We start from the raw sequence: 16617 nt of genomic DNA on the forward strand, positions 1-16617 counted from the left end.
GTTTAATAATACTACATGAGATCTTTCCTATGGAAGTCAAGTCAGCACTAGCAACATTAGCTTATCTCCTCTGGCATTCAATGCAAGTTAATTAGGAAACATTCACCTTCAGTACCTATCATCAAAGTCTTTTCTTCTTCTTTTATTTCTAGAGAAGGCCCCTAGGGTCTAACTAAAATAGCTGAGTTGCTATACAACATGACAACAAAGAAGAAGTAAAAGAAGTGTGCTCAACTTTCTAGTGAATCAGAGTATATTAAATAAATTACTAGCAACTGAATACTTTAATTGGGGATTATACAGTTGTTCTGTGCTGCCAAAGCAAAATCTGAAAAAAAAATCATAGTATGTAGAACAGGCATAGGTGTATTTAAATAGTGTGAAAGGTGATTTTAAAATCGGTGCTGCTGTTGGGACGTTTCTTAATTTAGAAGGGACTTTTCCTGATAGGTCCTGAAGTTGAAGACAGATAGAAAGGAAGAAAAAGATTAAGTTAACGAAATACACAGCAAAGTAAGTTGTGCATGGAAATCTTGGATGCAAAGATACACGTGTCATTACAATTTAAGCACCAAAAAAAAAAAATCCATGTATCTGTTTGAGTTAGAGGTGATAGTTACTAACCATGAACCACTGGAAGAAGAGCATTCAGGAGAAAGACCTGTGCAAACCATCCACTTTTGGGGTGGCAGTAATCTCACTTGATATTAGGCATCTATACATTTAGACATCTCATTCAAGCAGGCTACGCCAGGATCCCTCTATAGTTAATGAAAAGAGAAATGTACTCCCAGGAACCATTTCATCCTAGGAGAAGTATCTAAACTGTTGAGATCAATCACTGTGGGTACCTGGTGCATCTGAATACATTGATTTTTGACAGTAGGTATAAATCCAACCCTTAGAAAATAATTTGCCATTCAACCCAAAGTCATAAGCACTACTGAGCATGAAGGAAGGATTTTTTTCTAATTTTGTGTTAAAACAGGTCCTGCTATGAAATGCCATTAAACAACAAAGAGATATATAGCTATTCCTGCTTCATAAAATACTTAATGATTTCTAAAGAAAAATCTAAAAGAATCTAGTTGAAATCTAAAGAAAAGAATGCTGAAAAGTGTTTCAATAGGTATTTAGATGTTCAAGATAAATTCCAAAAACGAACAAAAAAATTCAACCATTTTCCATACAAATGTGAGCTTCTGTTACTAAATCTAGCCAGAATTGATGGGCTGAACTACTTGTCTTCATGCCTCTCAAGGATTTGGGGGATGATCCCTGAAGAATTTGAGGTCAGTTGATTGGCTCAGGACATACCTATCCTGCATGGAAAGCACAGAGTTCAGCATAAAGCTCATTTGGAGGAGGCACTTTACATAACAGATCAATACTATGCATCTAGGAAAAGGAAGATAAGGTTGCTGTGCACTTCTCTTTCCTCTTGGAGAGGGGAGTCCTGGAGTTTAGTCTCAGACCCCAGTCTTCCATGGAAATCCCTTAATCCCCAGGCACTTAGCAACTAGGAAAGATCAGCCTCAAGGCACTATGTTTTTCCAACTGAAGCTGTGACTCTGAAGCCATTCCACATGTACAGACAAAAAATGAGATTAAACTGTTTTGCTAGTATTCATCTGCAAATGAAGAGCCTGTAATTTGGTTCCAACACTGTGTTGCTGTGTTGTGTGCCACAAGTCTGATACAAAATGCTTTAGTCCTTGCAACAAGGCTTGCAGTCAAAGCTCTGCTCTCTCCTAGTCAAATGTTTTGATTGGCAGGCTGCTGATTTAGGCTATTTCTTACTTATTCTGTTTTGTATTGTTGGCAAATTTTAAACTCTTGGTTTGTAATCACATTTGGAATCCAGAAGAGAAGAGGTGTGATGAATGCAGAGCTGGAAGCTTGCAGCTAAGAGGACAATGCTTACAATTATTTAGTTTGCTTCAAGTTTTTTGTCAGTAGCTGTCTTCCGTAGTGATTTTAATTCCATGCTACTGTATTTAGTGTTGCCATGAGAGCACACAGCTTTACACTGAGGCTGACAAACAGTCATCTTGCCTTAGAGGAATTGTTGAAGCCTCATGCTGTTCACAGCAGGAAGTACACTAAATACATTTGTTCCACTTCATTCACATGAGATGGGCAAGCAGCCATTCAGACTTCTTGACATTTCTACATCAAGGCTGGGAAAGCAAAGGACTCAGGTTTGTGTCGGAGGTTGGCTTACCATTTTCTTTATATCTGCTCCACAGAATTGATCACTCATATCATCCACATGATAGAGGATAGCACTATCTGGGAATATTTTACAGCTGAGTAAACTGGATGATGGTATGATCATGGTATGATAATGCAGAAAGCCAACGTTAGAGGTCAAAAAGAACAGATTAATTCTTTAGTCTTCTGGATATTTCTTTAAAACACTTGCTGTCACTCCCCCAACCATTAATTAAATTTTGGAAATCCTTAGACCGTGTTCTGGAAGTCAGTAGCCACTAGGACTTGTCCAGCTTGCTCCGAGTAGTAAAGTCCATATTGACATTTACTATCAGTAGCCTGAAAAGAGGCAGAAAGTCACCACTGCAATGCTACATTAGAAATATACGCTTTGCATTAAGTCTCCCAGTAGGCATACGGTTTCAACTAACTTTCAATGTATGTACTGAGCCAAATTTCGAGCTGATGATAATTAAATATTCCATTAGTAGCATGGCTTTTCAGAGGGACATCCTTATCTCACAAGGCTATCTGGAATCTCCTTATTTCCACTGGCCTCCAAGGCAGGCAATCAAATGTGTCTTCAGCTTTTCGACAACAGGTGTGCCATAACCTTGAACTGGTTGGTTGATCTTGGTAGTTAATATCTACTGGTCTATTTGTCCAATTTTAGTTATAACCCGAATACCGTAGGCAGAGCATGCCCAGTGATATGCTATAGACTGGAGTCATGATTTGGCCAAGCATCCTTCACCATTCTCTGGAGATGACTAAAATAATAAACTAGTTGTTATTTTTACCTCTGTACAGCCATCTTTGACTACTTTCTCCCTTTTCTATTTTTACAGTGCCTGTGGGTCTGATGCCTCTGGCATTTCTGTGCAGCTTTTAACTTCTTTTGTCATCTCATTATGGAAAATCTGTATGTGACCCCCCCCGTTTCCCCAGTCTGTGGCAGGTGGCCAGACTCGCAACTAATCAAGGGGAAAAGTGGAAGACAGCCAATTTATGACACATGTTATACTCCTTTTTTTATAGTTTTATAGTTTTTATAGTTTTATAGTTTTATAGTTTTCTTATAGTTTCTTATTATCACCAGTTCAACAAAGTAAAAAATGTTCAATTTATGATGATAGCCTTAAAGATTTTGGAAAGTCCCTGTTTGCTGTCTATCACAGAAATAAATTGATGTCATATCTTAGAGTAGGACATTCGGTAGAGGCCACCAGGTGCATTTATGATTTCCTTTTCTGGCATTATCTGTTACTGACAGTTTATTGTATGTGTACATATACAGGTACACACTCACACATTACATATATATGAACTACAGATGTTGGATTAATCTCATCTTCACTTATCTGCTTAATAACTGGGTATATAGTCCGACGTTATGATGTAGTCTCCTTTGACAGGTAAGGAGGACAGAGCATGATCTCCAGACAGTACTTTGTCACATCTGTTTCAGTTGACTCCTTTACGACAGAGGACTCAGCTGATAGAGCAGCATATCTCTAAGCCTTCACTACTGCACGTTCTTAAATTGTTAGCTTACATATGCATTATTACAGTTCTATGTGAATTATAGTAGTATTTCCAGGGGAGTGTTGAAATATAGAAAACATCTTTCGAGTTTTATACTCAAAGCACATAAAATAGTTGATAAGCTGAAGGTACAAAATTACATGAACTGTAGAAAATTGATACTTTCTATTAAATCTAGAATGAGTTAAATGAAATGGTGTTCTTACATGTACTGATGTTGTTTTCCAGAGCCTAATGGATCATTGTTTTATGACAGTTCACTCGAGTACATTGAAAATCTTTCTCTCGCCTGTCTTCCTGTAGCATGTTGTATTTTTTATGGCTTTGGTCTTTGTAGTGCAGATGTTATATTTATTATAGACTGTTTGAAAATTTAATGAATGCCTAGAAAACCATATAAATTAATAATTTGTTCTTGGTTACTTGTGACTGTAGGGAGTTAATTTAGTTACCTAGTGAGTGCTTTGTGTGTTTAAGATTTGGATAATCAAGTTGTGTAGGACATCTTGGTTCATTCAATTTTCCTGTGGTTTCTTCAGATCATCTTGCTTCCTCTGAAGCTCCCTATACTGAGACTTTACCATTTTTCTCATCAGTCTTTGAAGACCCAAAGGATACTGAACAGAGTAATCAGTGTATCCCATTGGGCTTTAATGACATTGAATCTCTTTTTGAATGTGTAAATCCTCGAAGGATTAACTCAGTTATTATCTCACATTACTGTCTGTCAGGCAACTCTTCTCTCTTCTCTCCCACATGAATGGGTTCAGAAGTCCAAAAGAGAGAATTCAAGAACTTCTAACATACAGCAGAGCATATTTTCTGTCATTAGAGCTCTGCTTCTGTGGAATGTTAAGCCTGGCTGTTGTTCTATTTTTACTTCTGTTTTTTACCAGGGCCTGTAGTGACAGGTCAAGGGGCAACAGTTTGAAACTGAAAGAGGGTAGATTTAGATTGGACATATGGAAGAGATTTTTTATTATGAGGTTGATGAGACACCGGAAAAGGTTGCCCAGAGAAGTTGTGGATGCCCCATCACTGGACATGCTCAAGGTCAGGTTGGATGGGGCTTTGTGTAACCTGATCTAGTGAAAGGTGTCCCTGCCCATGGCAGGGGGTTGGACTAGATAATCTTTAAAGGTCCCTTCTGACTCAAAACATTCTGTGATTCTATGAAAAATTAGTCTCAGAAAATGCACAGTTTGGATTTATTTTGATCTTCAGAATACTGTTATATCCTTTTTCTCAAAGTCTCATAACTTTCATTGCATAAGGAGCTCACCCATTTTCAGCATGCATTTACTTCTTTGAAGGTCCAGGAATTCTGTCTGTGCTATTGAGTCTCCACAATTTCCTCACCATCTTTCTGTCAGTTTGCATTACCAAACAACAAAATGCTTGTTTATAATTCAAAAGCCTTACTAGTACTACTTGCCAACCAGTGGAAGTCTCAGCTGGGGAGAAAACATGATTGTCATCACTATGACTTTGGGCTTTAAAATCTCAGAGATCAGGGTCTCATAATACTTCACAGAATGAGGTATTGTGATTTTGTGGTTATGTTTCTTGATATGAGTGTAGCTTTGAGGAACACAGTTTGGAAGAGAAAAATTGAAAATATTCTCCTCAGAAAACCTGTTTTTGCAAATATACTTATTACACTCAGACCCTTTCTACAGACTGCTTTTTCTGCAAGGCCCAGCAGTAAACTAATTATTCAATTAAAATGTGAAAAACATATTTAGAAATGGCTACATGCTACATGCTATATCTTTATTATAGCCTGATTTCTAAAATGCTGCTCAGCTTCTCCTACCATTTCTGTTTGTAGGAGTCCTCATTTGTTATCTCATGTATGAATCACTGACTGTGAGCTCCTTCATGCTTGGTCTGCTTGTGAGGTACCTTGTGTGTGGTATATTTAAATACTACTGCCAAGCCCTTCCATTTATCTGCCTGCCTCTGTTTCATCAGTTCATTGAGAATTTGTAAGTGATGCCATTTCCTGGGCCTCTTACAAAAAAATAATCTCATTCTTTTTAAAAATAGAACATGTAGAAGATTCTGAGTTGGTTTCGTGCTCTGTGGGAGGTCTAGCCAGTAGGAGAATGGTATGTGAAAGTCAGATGGTTGCTGCAGGCAATACCATCACGTTTGGGTGTGTCCCCAAATTCCAAAGTGTTTGTTTCTTCAGCTATTAGTCTTTATATTTTTATTTACATTGGTAAATGAGGCAATTGTCTGCATTATGGAACAGTTTGAGCAAGTGATTGGAGCTTGATGTACTTGTAGCAGGAAAAATCTTTTGGCCCCATCCTCTGAATCTGAACATAGGAAAGGCTCCTCTGACACCTGTGATAATTCCAATGATATCGAGGTCTGTAGGTTATATTTGGAGAGTACGTACAATGATCGTAACAATACTGCTTCTACTAATAAATATTTTCACATATATGTTAGTTCACATAGATATGAATTCAGTATTTTGGAAAGGTAACAATGTTTCTCAGCAAATGAACAAAACTAAATTAATTGCTTCCAAGAGAAGGTCACTTATAATAGTTAACCTCATACATTAGCCTTTCTCCTGAAATGCCAATTATAGCTGGGAGACAATTCAAGACTGTTCATTACCATCTTATACGTAATAGTTAACTAATTGTTGAAAAATTCATCTTCAGTTTAAAGGCACACATCTTGAATGAGTTGAGCTACAGTATGGCTTCATACAATCAGAGATCTTTACTCTCTGTGATTCAGGCACACTCTGTGGCTCATCTAGTTATTACTGAACCATTGTGAATTGCAACCTGACATTAAGCAAAACCAAAATTATCTCAGTTCTTCAGGCTGTAGAGTATGCTTCAGGCTGTCCTTGCAGCAGGGATGGGACTGACAAGAAAAGGAAAGAGTAGGTGACCAGAAATAGGGTATCACTGCAACCATCTTACTGACACCCTCAGTCTTGCAGCTAGGGGTGTAGTCTACTTCCTTTACTGTACTACTTTGCTCACATTTGATTTTTACTTATTCATGTAGCAGAGAGGTTAGATGTGCATTCCAGGCCTGCTAGGCAGGTGCTGCTTGTGATGGTACTGTGCGTAGAGAAACTAAAGCATGGATGCACTTTTATATAAAGGGTAAGTTAAAATATAAAGGTCTATACTGAATTAGTACATATCAAAGTTAATTAAAAGTGAATCATATATAATGTTGTTCATAGCAGTTCTTGATCTCAATTTACACTGTTTTACTCTACTGAAATTACTTTCTTTACTGAGAGAGTAGTGAAACATTGGAATAGGCTGCCCAGGGAGGTGGTAGAGTCACCCTCCCTGGAGATATTCAAGGAGCGTGTGGATGTGGCATTGTGGCATGTAGCTTGATGGACATGGTGCTGTGTGGTGTTGGGTGGGTTGTGTTGTGGCTTCTTGTTGTTGTGTGGTGGGTTTTTGTTTTTTTTTTTTTTTTTTCCAGGTTGGACTTGATGATCTTACAGGTCTTTTCCAACCGTAGTGATTCTGTGATTCTGTGATTCTGTGATACTGGGTTAAGTTGCGTAAAATGCGAGTAATTCAGTGATGAACCAGTCCAGTCAATGTATGGCATTGCCTTTGTAGATTAAAAAAAATTGTGTGTTTTTCTTACAAAATAGAACTGGGTTTGGTAAAGGTTGCATTAATTTGAGTCCATCCTTTTACCTGTTACAATTTTTTCAGAATCCTTTAGAAAATCATTGTAAATTGCTAGGCAGAAATGGGCTGTTGAGACAAACGGAAATGTAGATATTATTCGCTTGAGATAATGTGTGTGGCAATTTGGCTGCAATAGTAATTTTGATTCTGAGGTGAATTTACTTTTTGATTGCAAAAGTTATGACAACAGTGCTAAGAAGATGAAAGCTGTTAAGATTGCAACATATGAATTTGAAAAGCAATCTGTTTTGACCACATCAAATAAAAAGCTATTGGCATTTACACAATAGGTACCTGCTCCAGAACTGAGCTCTGACTATAATCTTGACCCCTGCTTCTACAGCATTCAGCAAAAATAAATGACTTGGCAAATTAAATTCATTGTGCAAAATGCAAGCTCAGTTGCTTGCATAGCTTCAAGTATGTGTAAATAGCTGTAGAATGGTGCTACCTAGTTTCAGATGTTAAAGTCCTCTTTGATAATATCATAATATAAACTTTTTGTAATGGACAGCTTTTCTGAGCTTTTCTTTTACTCCCATTAACATGCTGAGAGAGATTACAGAAGTTGACCTTTACTGCTATTAAACAGTAAATGCCCATTCCTTCTCAAATCTAATAGAACTCTTCTTCTTAACTGGTCTATCTACAGCTCACCCACTTCAGGTATCTTGTGTTAAATATAGACTCAGCAGCTCAGCCATTTAATGCTAGCTGTGATACTGAAATGCAAGTAAGCATTGTGTAGGGACGTATATGTTGTCTAGATATGAGCCAGATCAGGGCCAGAGGAAATCTGGCCATGTTTTTTTGTTGTTATGTCCAAGCTAATTGGCTGCATCAACCATCAGGGCTCATTACTTTGGACTCAGCATTGCACTAGCATGTCTAGACTGTACCAGAACAGGCTGGTAAGCTTACAAAGCACTGTTTTGCACCTTCTGCATTACCACAACAGATTTCTGCTATCTCTGGCAATTCGTAATGTTCACATCATAGCCTTGTTTGTACTGTGCATGGAAAGAAGGAAGGCAAAACCTTTTTGGAATAAACAGTTTAACACCACTAGAAAAGATCAAGCATGAGTTCAGTTGTAATGACTGCTTCTCCTATTTATGATATCTAAATATGTCAGAGTGGCAGATCCTGTTTTCTTCTATTATTTCTCTCCTCCTGAGAATATATACCTATGTATATGTATCTCTCACTGGAAGCATATATCACTGAAAATCACTTTAGTATTAAGGCTTATTGCGGTGTCAGCACCGAAGAGTCTATTCTTTTTTGTTTGTCCTAACTATCCTGCCTTACGTATTATTTGCACTGGCAGCCCAAAATAGTTGTGGCACCTTGCATATCTTACAACCAACCTACTCTTTTGCCAGGTCCCTCTAAAGCAGATTGTAAGGATATAATTTTAAAAACAAAAGCCTACTTGGAAATAAATATTTTCATGCTATCTTACTGATTTTCTGATATACATTCAAAGATAGACCTATTTCTAACACCATGAGAAGTGTGTTTGTTTCCCTGCTTGATGACTGACTAGTGCTGTAGTTGATATACACTCCTGACTGTGTAAGTACAAAGGCAAGACAAAGATTTTATTTCTTTGCCAAGAAACCTGTGACTAAAGCTTTCTCCTCTGATTATTGTAACTTCATGCCAGTGAAATCTGTGGGTCTGAACAAAAAAACTCTAAAAAAGCTTCCTCTTATTTCTGTAAGAGGAACCATTAAATTTGCAGTGGTCTCTCTCCAGAGTGATTACTAGATTAAAGATCTGCTGTAAGTGAGCCCCCAGTCACTGAGCAGAGTGTTTTCCAACCGTAACGTGAGAAAGACAATGCTTTCCCTGTTAGTGGCTTGGCTTTGCTACTTCCCCTGGGGAGCTACTAACACAGCTTACAGGAAATGAACTTACAAAACATTTGTAAGGATTTGTTGCCTAGGATGGGTAACCATGCAGAATGTGTCTTTCATTGAAGATACATGCCTCAAAAAGTGTGAAAAAATCACTTAGGACTACAAGACTAGCTAACTGAGGGGTTAGGCATTTTTATGTTTGTCTGTGACTACACGAACAAACAGTGCATGAGGATTCTTCTTCAGCAGCAGTAAAGCAAGCATTAGAATGACAAGACAAGAAACCAACAACATTTTCTTTTACATCTTCCATCAAGTTTAAGTTCCCTATGTAGTCAGTGAGTAGAAAGGAACGCTTCCAGATCTCCTCAGATTTTACTCACTGCAGTGAGTGAGCCGTTCCACTTCTCTTTCTGTATGCTCGTTATGCTGGGAAACCTCCTGGAATTGCCTATCCTTGTCCTTGAAAAATGAGAGCAAGCAGGCTGTTAATGTGAGTACCTCTCACTTAAGTGCTTAAAATGAGGTGGGGCCAAGTCCAGATCTAATTCTGGAACTACCAGGACATCAGTATAGAGAGAACAGGATTATAAAACCAAAATTAGACTTGGGAAAGTGCGTTAAACTTTAAGAATACTTGTTTAAGAAATGATATGTATTAGATTTGATAATATTTTTCATTACTTTTATCCAACCATTTGCACAGTCACAACCATTTGGTCTTAGTAGACATTCTGTATTTTTAACCTTTAGAAGTTGGATGAACCTTTGTCCATTTTGAGAACTTTAGAAGATAATTGTATGTCTGAAACCGCACATTTCTTTGCAGATGTAATAGCTGGTACTGCAGTATCCTTGTAAGTAGAACTCTTATCAAAGTTAATAGTAGTTATACAAGAAGGTATACACAAGAGTGTATCCTATTCACCTATTAAAAATGTTTCAGATAAGATCTTTGCAATCCCAAATATAAATGTTACTACTAACAACCCAGTCCCTATAGGCAAACAATGTAAGATTGATGTGGGTCCGTCTGTACACATGAACACACACACATTTAAATACACATAACGTTGAATAAAAAATTAAATTGGAACTGAAAGCCTTTTCATCTACCAAAGCTAGACATTGGCCAAGTTTGTCTTTCGTTCTGGAAAGGTTGATGACCTTGCTAATGCTCGAGCAGGTCTATGAATCTGCAGTATTATTCAGTAAATACATTCAGTTCCATCAATTTTTTACAACCCATGATTTCACTTTTAGCAGATAAGTAGAGAGGCAGCTGCATTTGTTTTCAGTGATGTGGAATATTAAGGGGTTTTGTTTATTTGCTTGGGTTTTAATAATTCATTTTGTCAGTTGTGAAATACAGAAAATATCTTGAAAGCAGGAGAGAAAATACTTTTATCCAAAACTTCTAATTTATGCAATTTATGTATGCAATTCCAAAATACTTATGAACTGCTGCCTTCTCAGATAAAATTTTGCTTACTAATAACTGAGTAACTACTTTGTATTACTTCTGGTTAGTTTTAGTTAAAATCCTATTTTACATTGTTCATCTTTATATAAAAAGAAATAGATAATCTAGCACAGAGGAGATTGTTGCCATACACTGCATAGTCAGTCAGATTGTCCTCAAATGCTTCAGGAAAACATAGATATTTTGTCTGTCTGGTTATCCTACAAGTCTCTCCAAAACCTTCCTAATACAATGTCTTCACAATATTTGGCTTTATTGAGCTCAGTTGTAGTCTGATGCAGGTTATTCAATTCCAAAACATTTGTTCCACTGTAATAGAAGTCACAGGTTTTGCAACATACATATAATCTTAAGAAAATTTGGCTGAATCACGGAAATGATGGGTCCAACTTCTGCTTACCATTAAAAAGGATTTATGTCTCCTCCTTTGGGTAAGTTGTACCTTTTCTGTATGCTAGGCATAGTTCTGTAGAACCATAAACTTTTCTAGTAATTTCCTGTGAATTTTTTCTTTTTTTCTATGCTTGATGAAGGGGAAGTATTCACAGTGCCACTGACAGAGCACTGATTAATTGCTGTGATCTTTGTCAACACAAATTGAGTTGGCCATATGCTGTATGGTATTTTCAAGCACATTTGTGATATTGTAACCTCATGATTATAATAAATTCTCACTAGGCAACATAAGAAAATTGTGATGAAATAAAGAATTTGTGTAGGCCTTCAAATTACATCCCAACCATTGGGGAAGGTAGGTATGATTTCTGCTGCGCAATGGGAAAACACTTGCTGTGTGTGCTTACTCTTATATGTTTGAAACAGGAATGGAAAGGATAGCAAAGGGGAGCTGATATACATCCCAGATGAAGCTGGGCTATGTTCTTAAGCCTGTTTACTTTGTGAAATTGCTGTGGGTAGAAAAACTGAAAAAGGGAGGAAAAATTGAGGATAAAAAATATGTCTGTTAAGTGGGATGACACTTAACCTCCTTTGCTTTTTGCTCTTCTTTCTTATAAACTGTGGAACTTAAATATTAAGATAAAAGACTATTCACATTCCAGTTTACATGAAATAAGATTGATTTTGTTTTAAATGCTAGATGCGGGGGAACTAAAATTAAGTATTTGCCCCTTTGGTTAGCTGGAAAACATTTCCAAAAGCAGCTCCAGTTATATATCATGTTCCAGTCTGGTTTTAGCAACAGGAATCTGTGTGAACATTCAAGTTAAGTTTCGTTATCTATATTCACCTTTGTCTGTTTGCACCAAAGTGAAAAATGCAAAGAATTTTCTGGCTTGTGCACAGGACCCAGTTCAAATAAGTTTAATGAGATAACAAATTTTGTTTTGCACACAGATTCATACCTGCTGACACACAAAGTTGAAAATATAGGAGGCAAGAAAAAGAGCACAGTGCTGCTATAACAATTGCTGTCCCAAAATAGGCAAACCAATACTTGAAAAGAAGACAAAAATAACTAGAAAAATTCTAAACCTTAATAAAAAGCTTTATTTCACTTACTGAGAAGAGCAAAGTGCTCTCCGTAGTCTAATGTGGATTTTATGCGCTCTTGTTACCATCAGTGTAAGGTAAAGAAACATTTATGGACATTATTTCTCTTTCACCAGAACCAGCATTCTACTTTGGAAATGATGAATACTATGTTGATGAGAGTGCTGGCTATGTTGAGGTACGTGTCTGGAGGACTGGAACTGATCTGTCTAAAACTGCCTCTGTTACAGTGAGGTCTCGCAAATCTGAACCAGTAACTGCAGAGGGTAAGTTATTGTTTTGCTCTAGTTTCATAATACTTCTCAACAACAAATGCTAGTACATTTGGTCTTGATACAGTTCAAGTATATAGGACGAAATTTATATGTCTCTTGCTCTTAGCAGATCTTTCTTCTTGGAACAGATTAAATAGTTACAGATTTTCTCTCAAAGAAACAGGAGTAGGAGCAACTGTGAGGTCCAGCACTAAGAGAAATGCCTTCAAATACTCCTATAAAACACTATCCCACAAAGGCAGTTGATTGCTGCCTCAACAGCATACTGTGGCCACAGAGTTGTAATCACTGGCAGCATGCAGAGTTTGCTCCTCTCCTTTTTACTGTAGGCAATGAGAAATTATTATCTAGCATCCCGTTCAGGAAGAGGATTGCTACAGCTGTGTGGTTCAGTGATGCTTTTACAGAACCTTTGTCTGCAGAATCAGGTGTTAGTGTACTCTTTTTTTTTTTTTTCACAAATCACAATGTTTATGACCTTCATATAGAGACATCATAAAAATTATCTTCCTTAGGTGCTTATCTTGAGTGTAACTGGACAGCAGAGTTTATCTTCCCAACTAATTTTCAGTGAGGCAAAGCTGTGTAGAACTTTACTGTTATTTCAGGAATATGGAGAATCTAAACATGGTATATATGTATCATATATAAGATTAACATTTCTTATGAAAACAAAAATTATGAAGTCTGAGAAAAATATATGATTACTTTATTTCTGAACTTGCTTTATATGATCTGATGTCTTTATCTCATCCTGAATATTTAAGTTACTTTACTTCTGGGGGAAAAGAAAATATTCATTGTGCCAGAGCCTCTAGGATTTTATCCTAACTGGAGTAGGTGAGCAAACTTCAAAACTGGGAGTGGCACAGCTCTTGGGCTGTCTAGTCTGTTGGTCACAGCCTGAAAGCTCTGACATGGCTGTCTGCCTGTAGAGCCATGAACCTGGTTCTTCATCGTACACAGTGCACCAATGGATCTGCTGTGCTAAGCTGCCAGTCCTAACATCCTGCCTTAGAGGCTTAGCTCTGGGGTAGAGCCCCAGGGACTCTCAGCAAATGCCTGTCTGATGATGGCCTTTAATCTTGCCAAATGTTGTCAAATTCACAGAATTCCAAAGCCTATTTGAATTTCAATGAGACTGTTTCCGCCAAAGCTTTATTTCAACAGTTCTGCTGCTTATTCTCCCAAAAAATGAACATTAAAACATAGTCCTTCACTAAAGACCCGGATACCTTTAATGCTTAGGTTCCGAGATAGAGTGTCATATTTTAGTGAGTATCTTGTTTTGTCTGTTTTCTTCTTATTGGCTTGTTATGGATTGGCTTGCTTTGCTTAAAACAAAACAAAACGTAAAAGCAAACCAAACCCAGATCAGTCTGTCTTTAACATTAAGGTGCCAGACCTCACCTGACATGGTGTGAGCAGGATTTGATTCTTTTGATTTCCATCCATTCTGTTTTACAATACTGCTCTGAACAGCAGTTATTCCTTACAGTTAGCTCACTGGTCTTTTCTCCTTCCCTTTTTACATTAGTCTCAAAATTTCCATCTTTGTTACAGAATAATATGAAATTTCTTACCAAAAGAATTTGCTTCATCTCCAGAGCCTCTCTCAAAGGTTTTGCTTACCTTCATTTGTCACTTAAAACAAACTTTGTTAGTTTTAGTGGAATAACTGTTGGTTTGCAACAGAAGAGAATCAGCCCCATTTTGTGACTTGAATCACTAAACAAAAAGTACCTTAATATTGACTTGTTTTATTGTGTAGTCCAACTTAAATGGTTAAAAGATATTTTTGCTTTACATGACTGCCAGAATTTGGCAAATTTTAAATTTATATTTAAAGAAAAAATAGATTTACCTACAATTAACTGCCTAATGACAGACATTTTTATTTTTCATTACATGTAACGCTGTTTATTATTTTTTTATTTTTCATCTCTTTTCCATTGGTAGCTGGAGTAGATTATGTAGGCATCAGTCGTAATTTGGATTTTTCCCCCGGAGTCAATATGCAGACGTTTCGTGTGGTAATTTTGGATGACCTTGGACAGCCAGTGTTAGAAGGAACTGAGAAGTTTGAGCTTGTGCTAAGGATGCCCATGAATGCAGCCCTTGGAGAACCCAGCAAGGCTACCATCTTCATTAATGACTCAATGTCTGACTGTGAGTAATAATTTTTTTTCCCTTTTCACATTTATGCAGGAGATGAATGACTGCAATACAGAGATAAAACTTGTCCTTTTGAATCACACCTAAGCCAGTGAATCTACACATTTCAGCTACAGATGATGTGTTAAGTCATTTGCTGTCTAGCTGCTTATGTTATATATCTGGTACAACATAACATAACTTGGTCTCTTCTCCCAAGTGACTAGCTACAGGACAAGAGGAAACGGCCTTAAGCTGCTCCAGGGGAGGTTTAGGCTGGATATTAGGAAAAATTTCTTTACTGAGAGAGTGGTGAGACACTGGAACAGGCTGCCCAGGGAGGTGGTGGAGTCACCATCACTGGAGTTGTTCAAGGAATGTGTGGACGTGACATTGCGGGACATGGTTTAGTGGGCATGGTGGTGTTGGGTTGATGGTTGGACTTGGTGATCTTACAGGTCTTTTCCAACCTTAGTGATTCTGTGATTCTGTGATAACTAAATTTGAAATAGTGGAGGGGAGATAACTTTTGCAATTATACTTTACACATGGTTTTTATGTTTTTCTGCCCAGTGCCTAAGATGCAGTTTAAAGAATCTGTGTATATAGGCAATGAAAATGATGGACAGATTTCTGCCATGGTATACAGGAGTGGGGATATCCGATACAAATCCACTGTGAGATGCTATACAAGGCAAGGTTCAGCTCAGGTAATGATGGACTTTGAAGAGCGTCCTAATACTGACAGTTCCATCATCACATTCCTTCCCGGTGAGCTCTTGATCTTATTTTAGAACCTTTAGTCTACCATGTTTTGTTTTGCTTTGCTTTGCTTTGCTTTGTTTGCTTTGTTTTATTTTAATTGTGTTTTCTCATAAAGTAGTGCCAAAAAGACCACTCTGGAAAACCAAGCTTTTTCCCATACACAATGGGTAGAGTGCACAGAAATGATGTTGTCTCTTTTTGCTTCACTTTTGACCTAGAGGGATAATCAATAGGAACCAAAGGGACATGTCTTCATATAGGTTCAGTCTGACTGCCAGGATCTTTTTGATCCATGGTAGCAAAAGTAGGTTCAGTGTAACACAATAACAGAAGCACAGACCTGCTGTCAGAAAGGAAACTTCAGAAGCTCTGCTCTTTGTTAAGCAGATATCTGGTAAATACATTGGACTTGCACTGAAATGAGTAATAGATCTTTCAACAGGGATATAGCTCTCTAATTTCTGTTTGCATTCTTTTTTCCCACCAAGGCTTTCCTGAGGCAGTTCACCAATATCAGGTACTTAATATCTCACATCAGAGATTAAACACAAATAAATCAGATGTTACTACCTTGGAAGAATATTGCCTGATTCCTTCTATTTGTGCAGAAGACAATTTAGTCTTTTAGTCTTTTAAGTTTACACATAATATTACACATAATATTTTTCACAAGCCCTAAACAAGTTCTGTCATCAACATGAAATCCTTGGTATGCCCTTATCACAGAAATGACGAGCTTCATATTTCTGTAGACATGTATCATAGTTCTCTTGTAAAGTGAGTTGTTCAGTCTGTCTTTTAGAGCTGGCCTCAGCTTTTAGTGCTGTCATGTACTCCATACCTTTGCCATTGGTTCTGTGCAACCAGGAAAAATTCAAGCTTGTTAGGATTAATGGATCTGGGCCCCTTAGGAAGTGACTTTCCTCTTTTTTTTGAGCGTTGCTCTGCTATTACTCTGTGAAGACAAGTAGCAGACAAGGGCTCTGCTAGGATCATATCTTGTTTCCATAAGCTTCTTAGGCGTGTTTAATATGCAGCAGTTTCAGTTCAGTTTTCACATTTCATGTGTAACAATGAACAGGATGAATATTTTGAATTTTTTTTTCTCC

At 37.4% G+C, this 16617-nt stretch overlaps 1 protein-coding gene across 1 annotated transcript in view; it reads left to right on the forward strand.

The window, feature by feature from the left end:
• Nucleotides 1-16617, forward strand: part of FREM2 (FRAS1 related extracellular matrix 2) — a 137907-nt gene that overhangs the window by 87369 nt on the left and 33921 nt on the right. Inside the window, exons 7-9 of the mRNA XM_059819912.1 lie at nt 12431-12580; nt 14549-14758; nt 15317-15514. Coding sequence (XP_059675895.1) covers nt 12431-12580; nt 14549-14758; nt 15317-15514 — 558 coding nt within the window. The remainder of the gene's footprint in view (nt 1-12430; nt 12581-14548; nt 14759-15316; nt 15515-16617) is intronic.

The sequence above is a fragment of the Gavia stellata genome, chromosome 1 (assembly GCF_030936135.1).
Source record: "Gavia stellata isolate bGavSte3 chromosome 1, bGavSte3.hap2, whole genome shotgun sequence".
Lineage (NCBI taxonomy): Eukaryota > Metazoa > Chordata > Aves > Gaviiformes > Gaviidae > Gavia > Gavia stellata.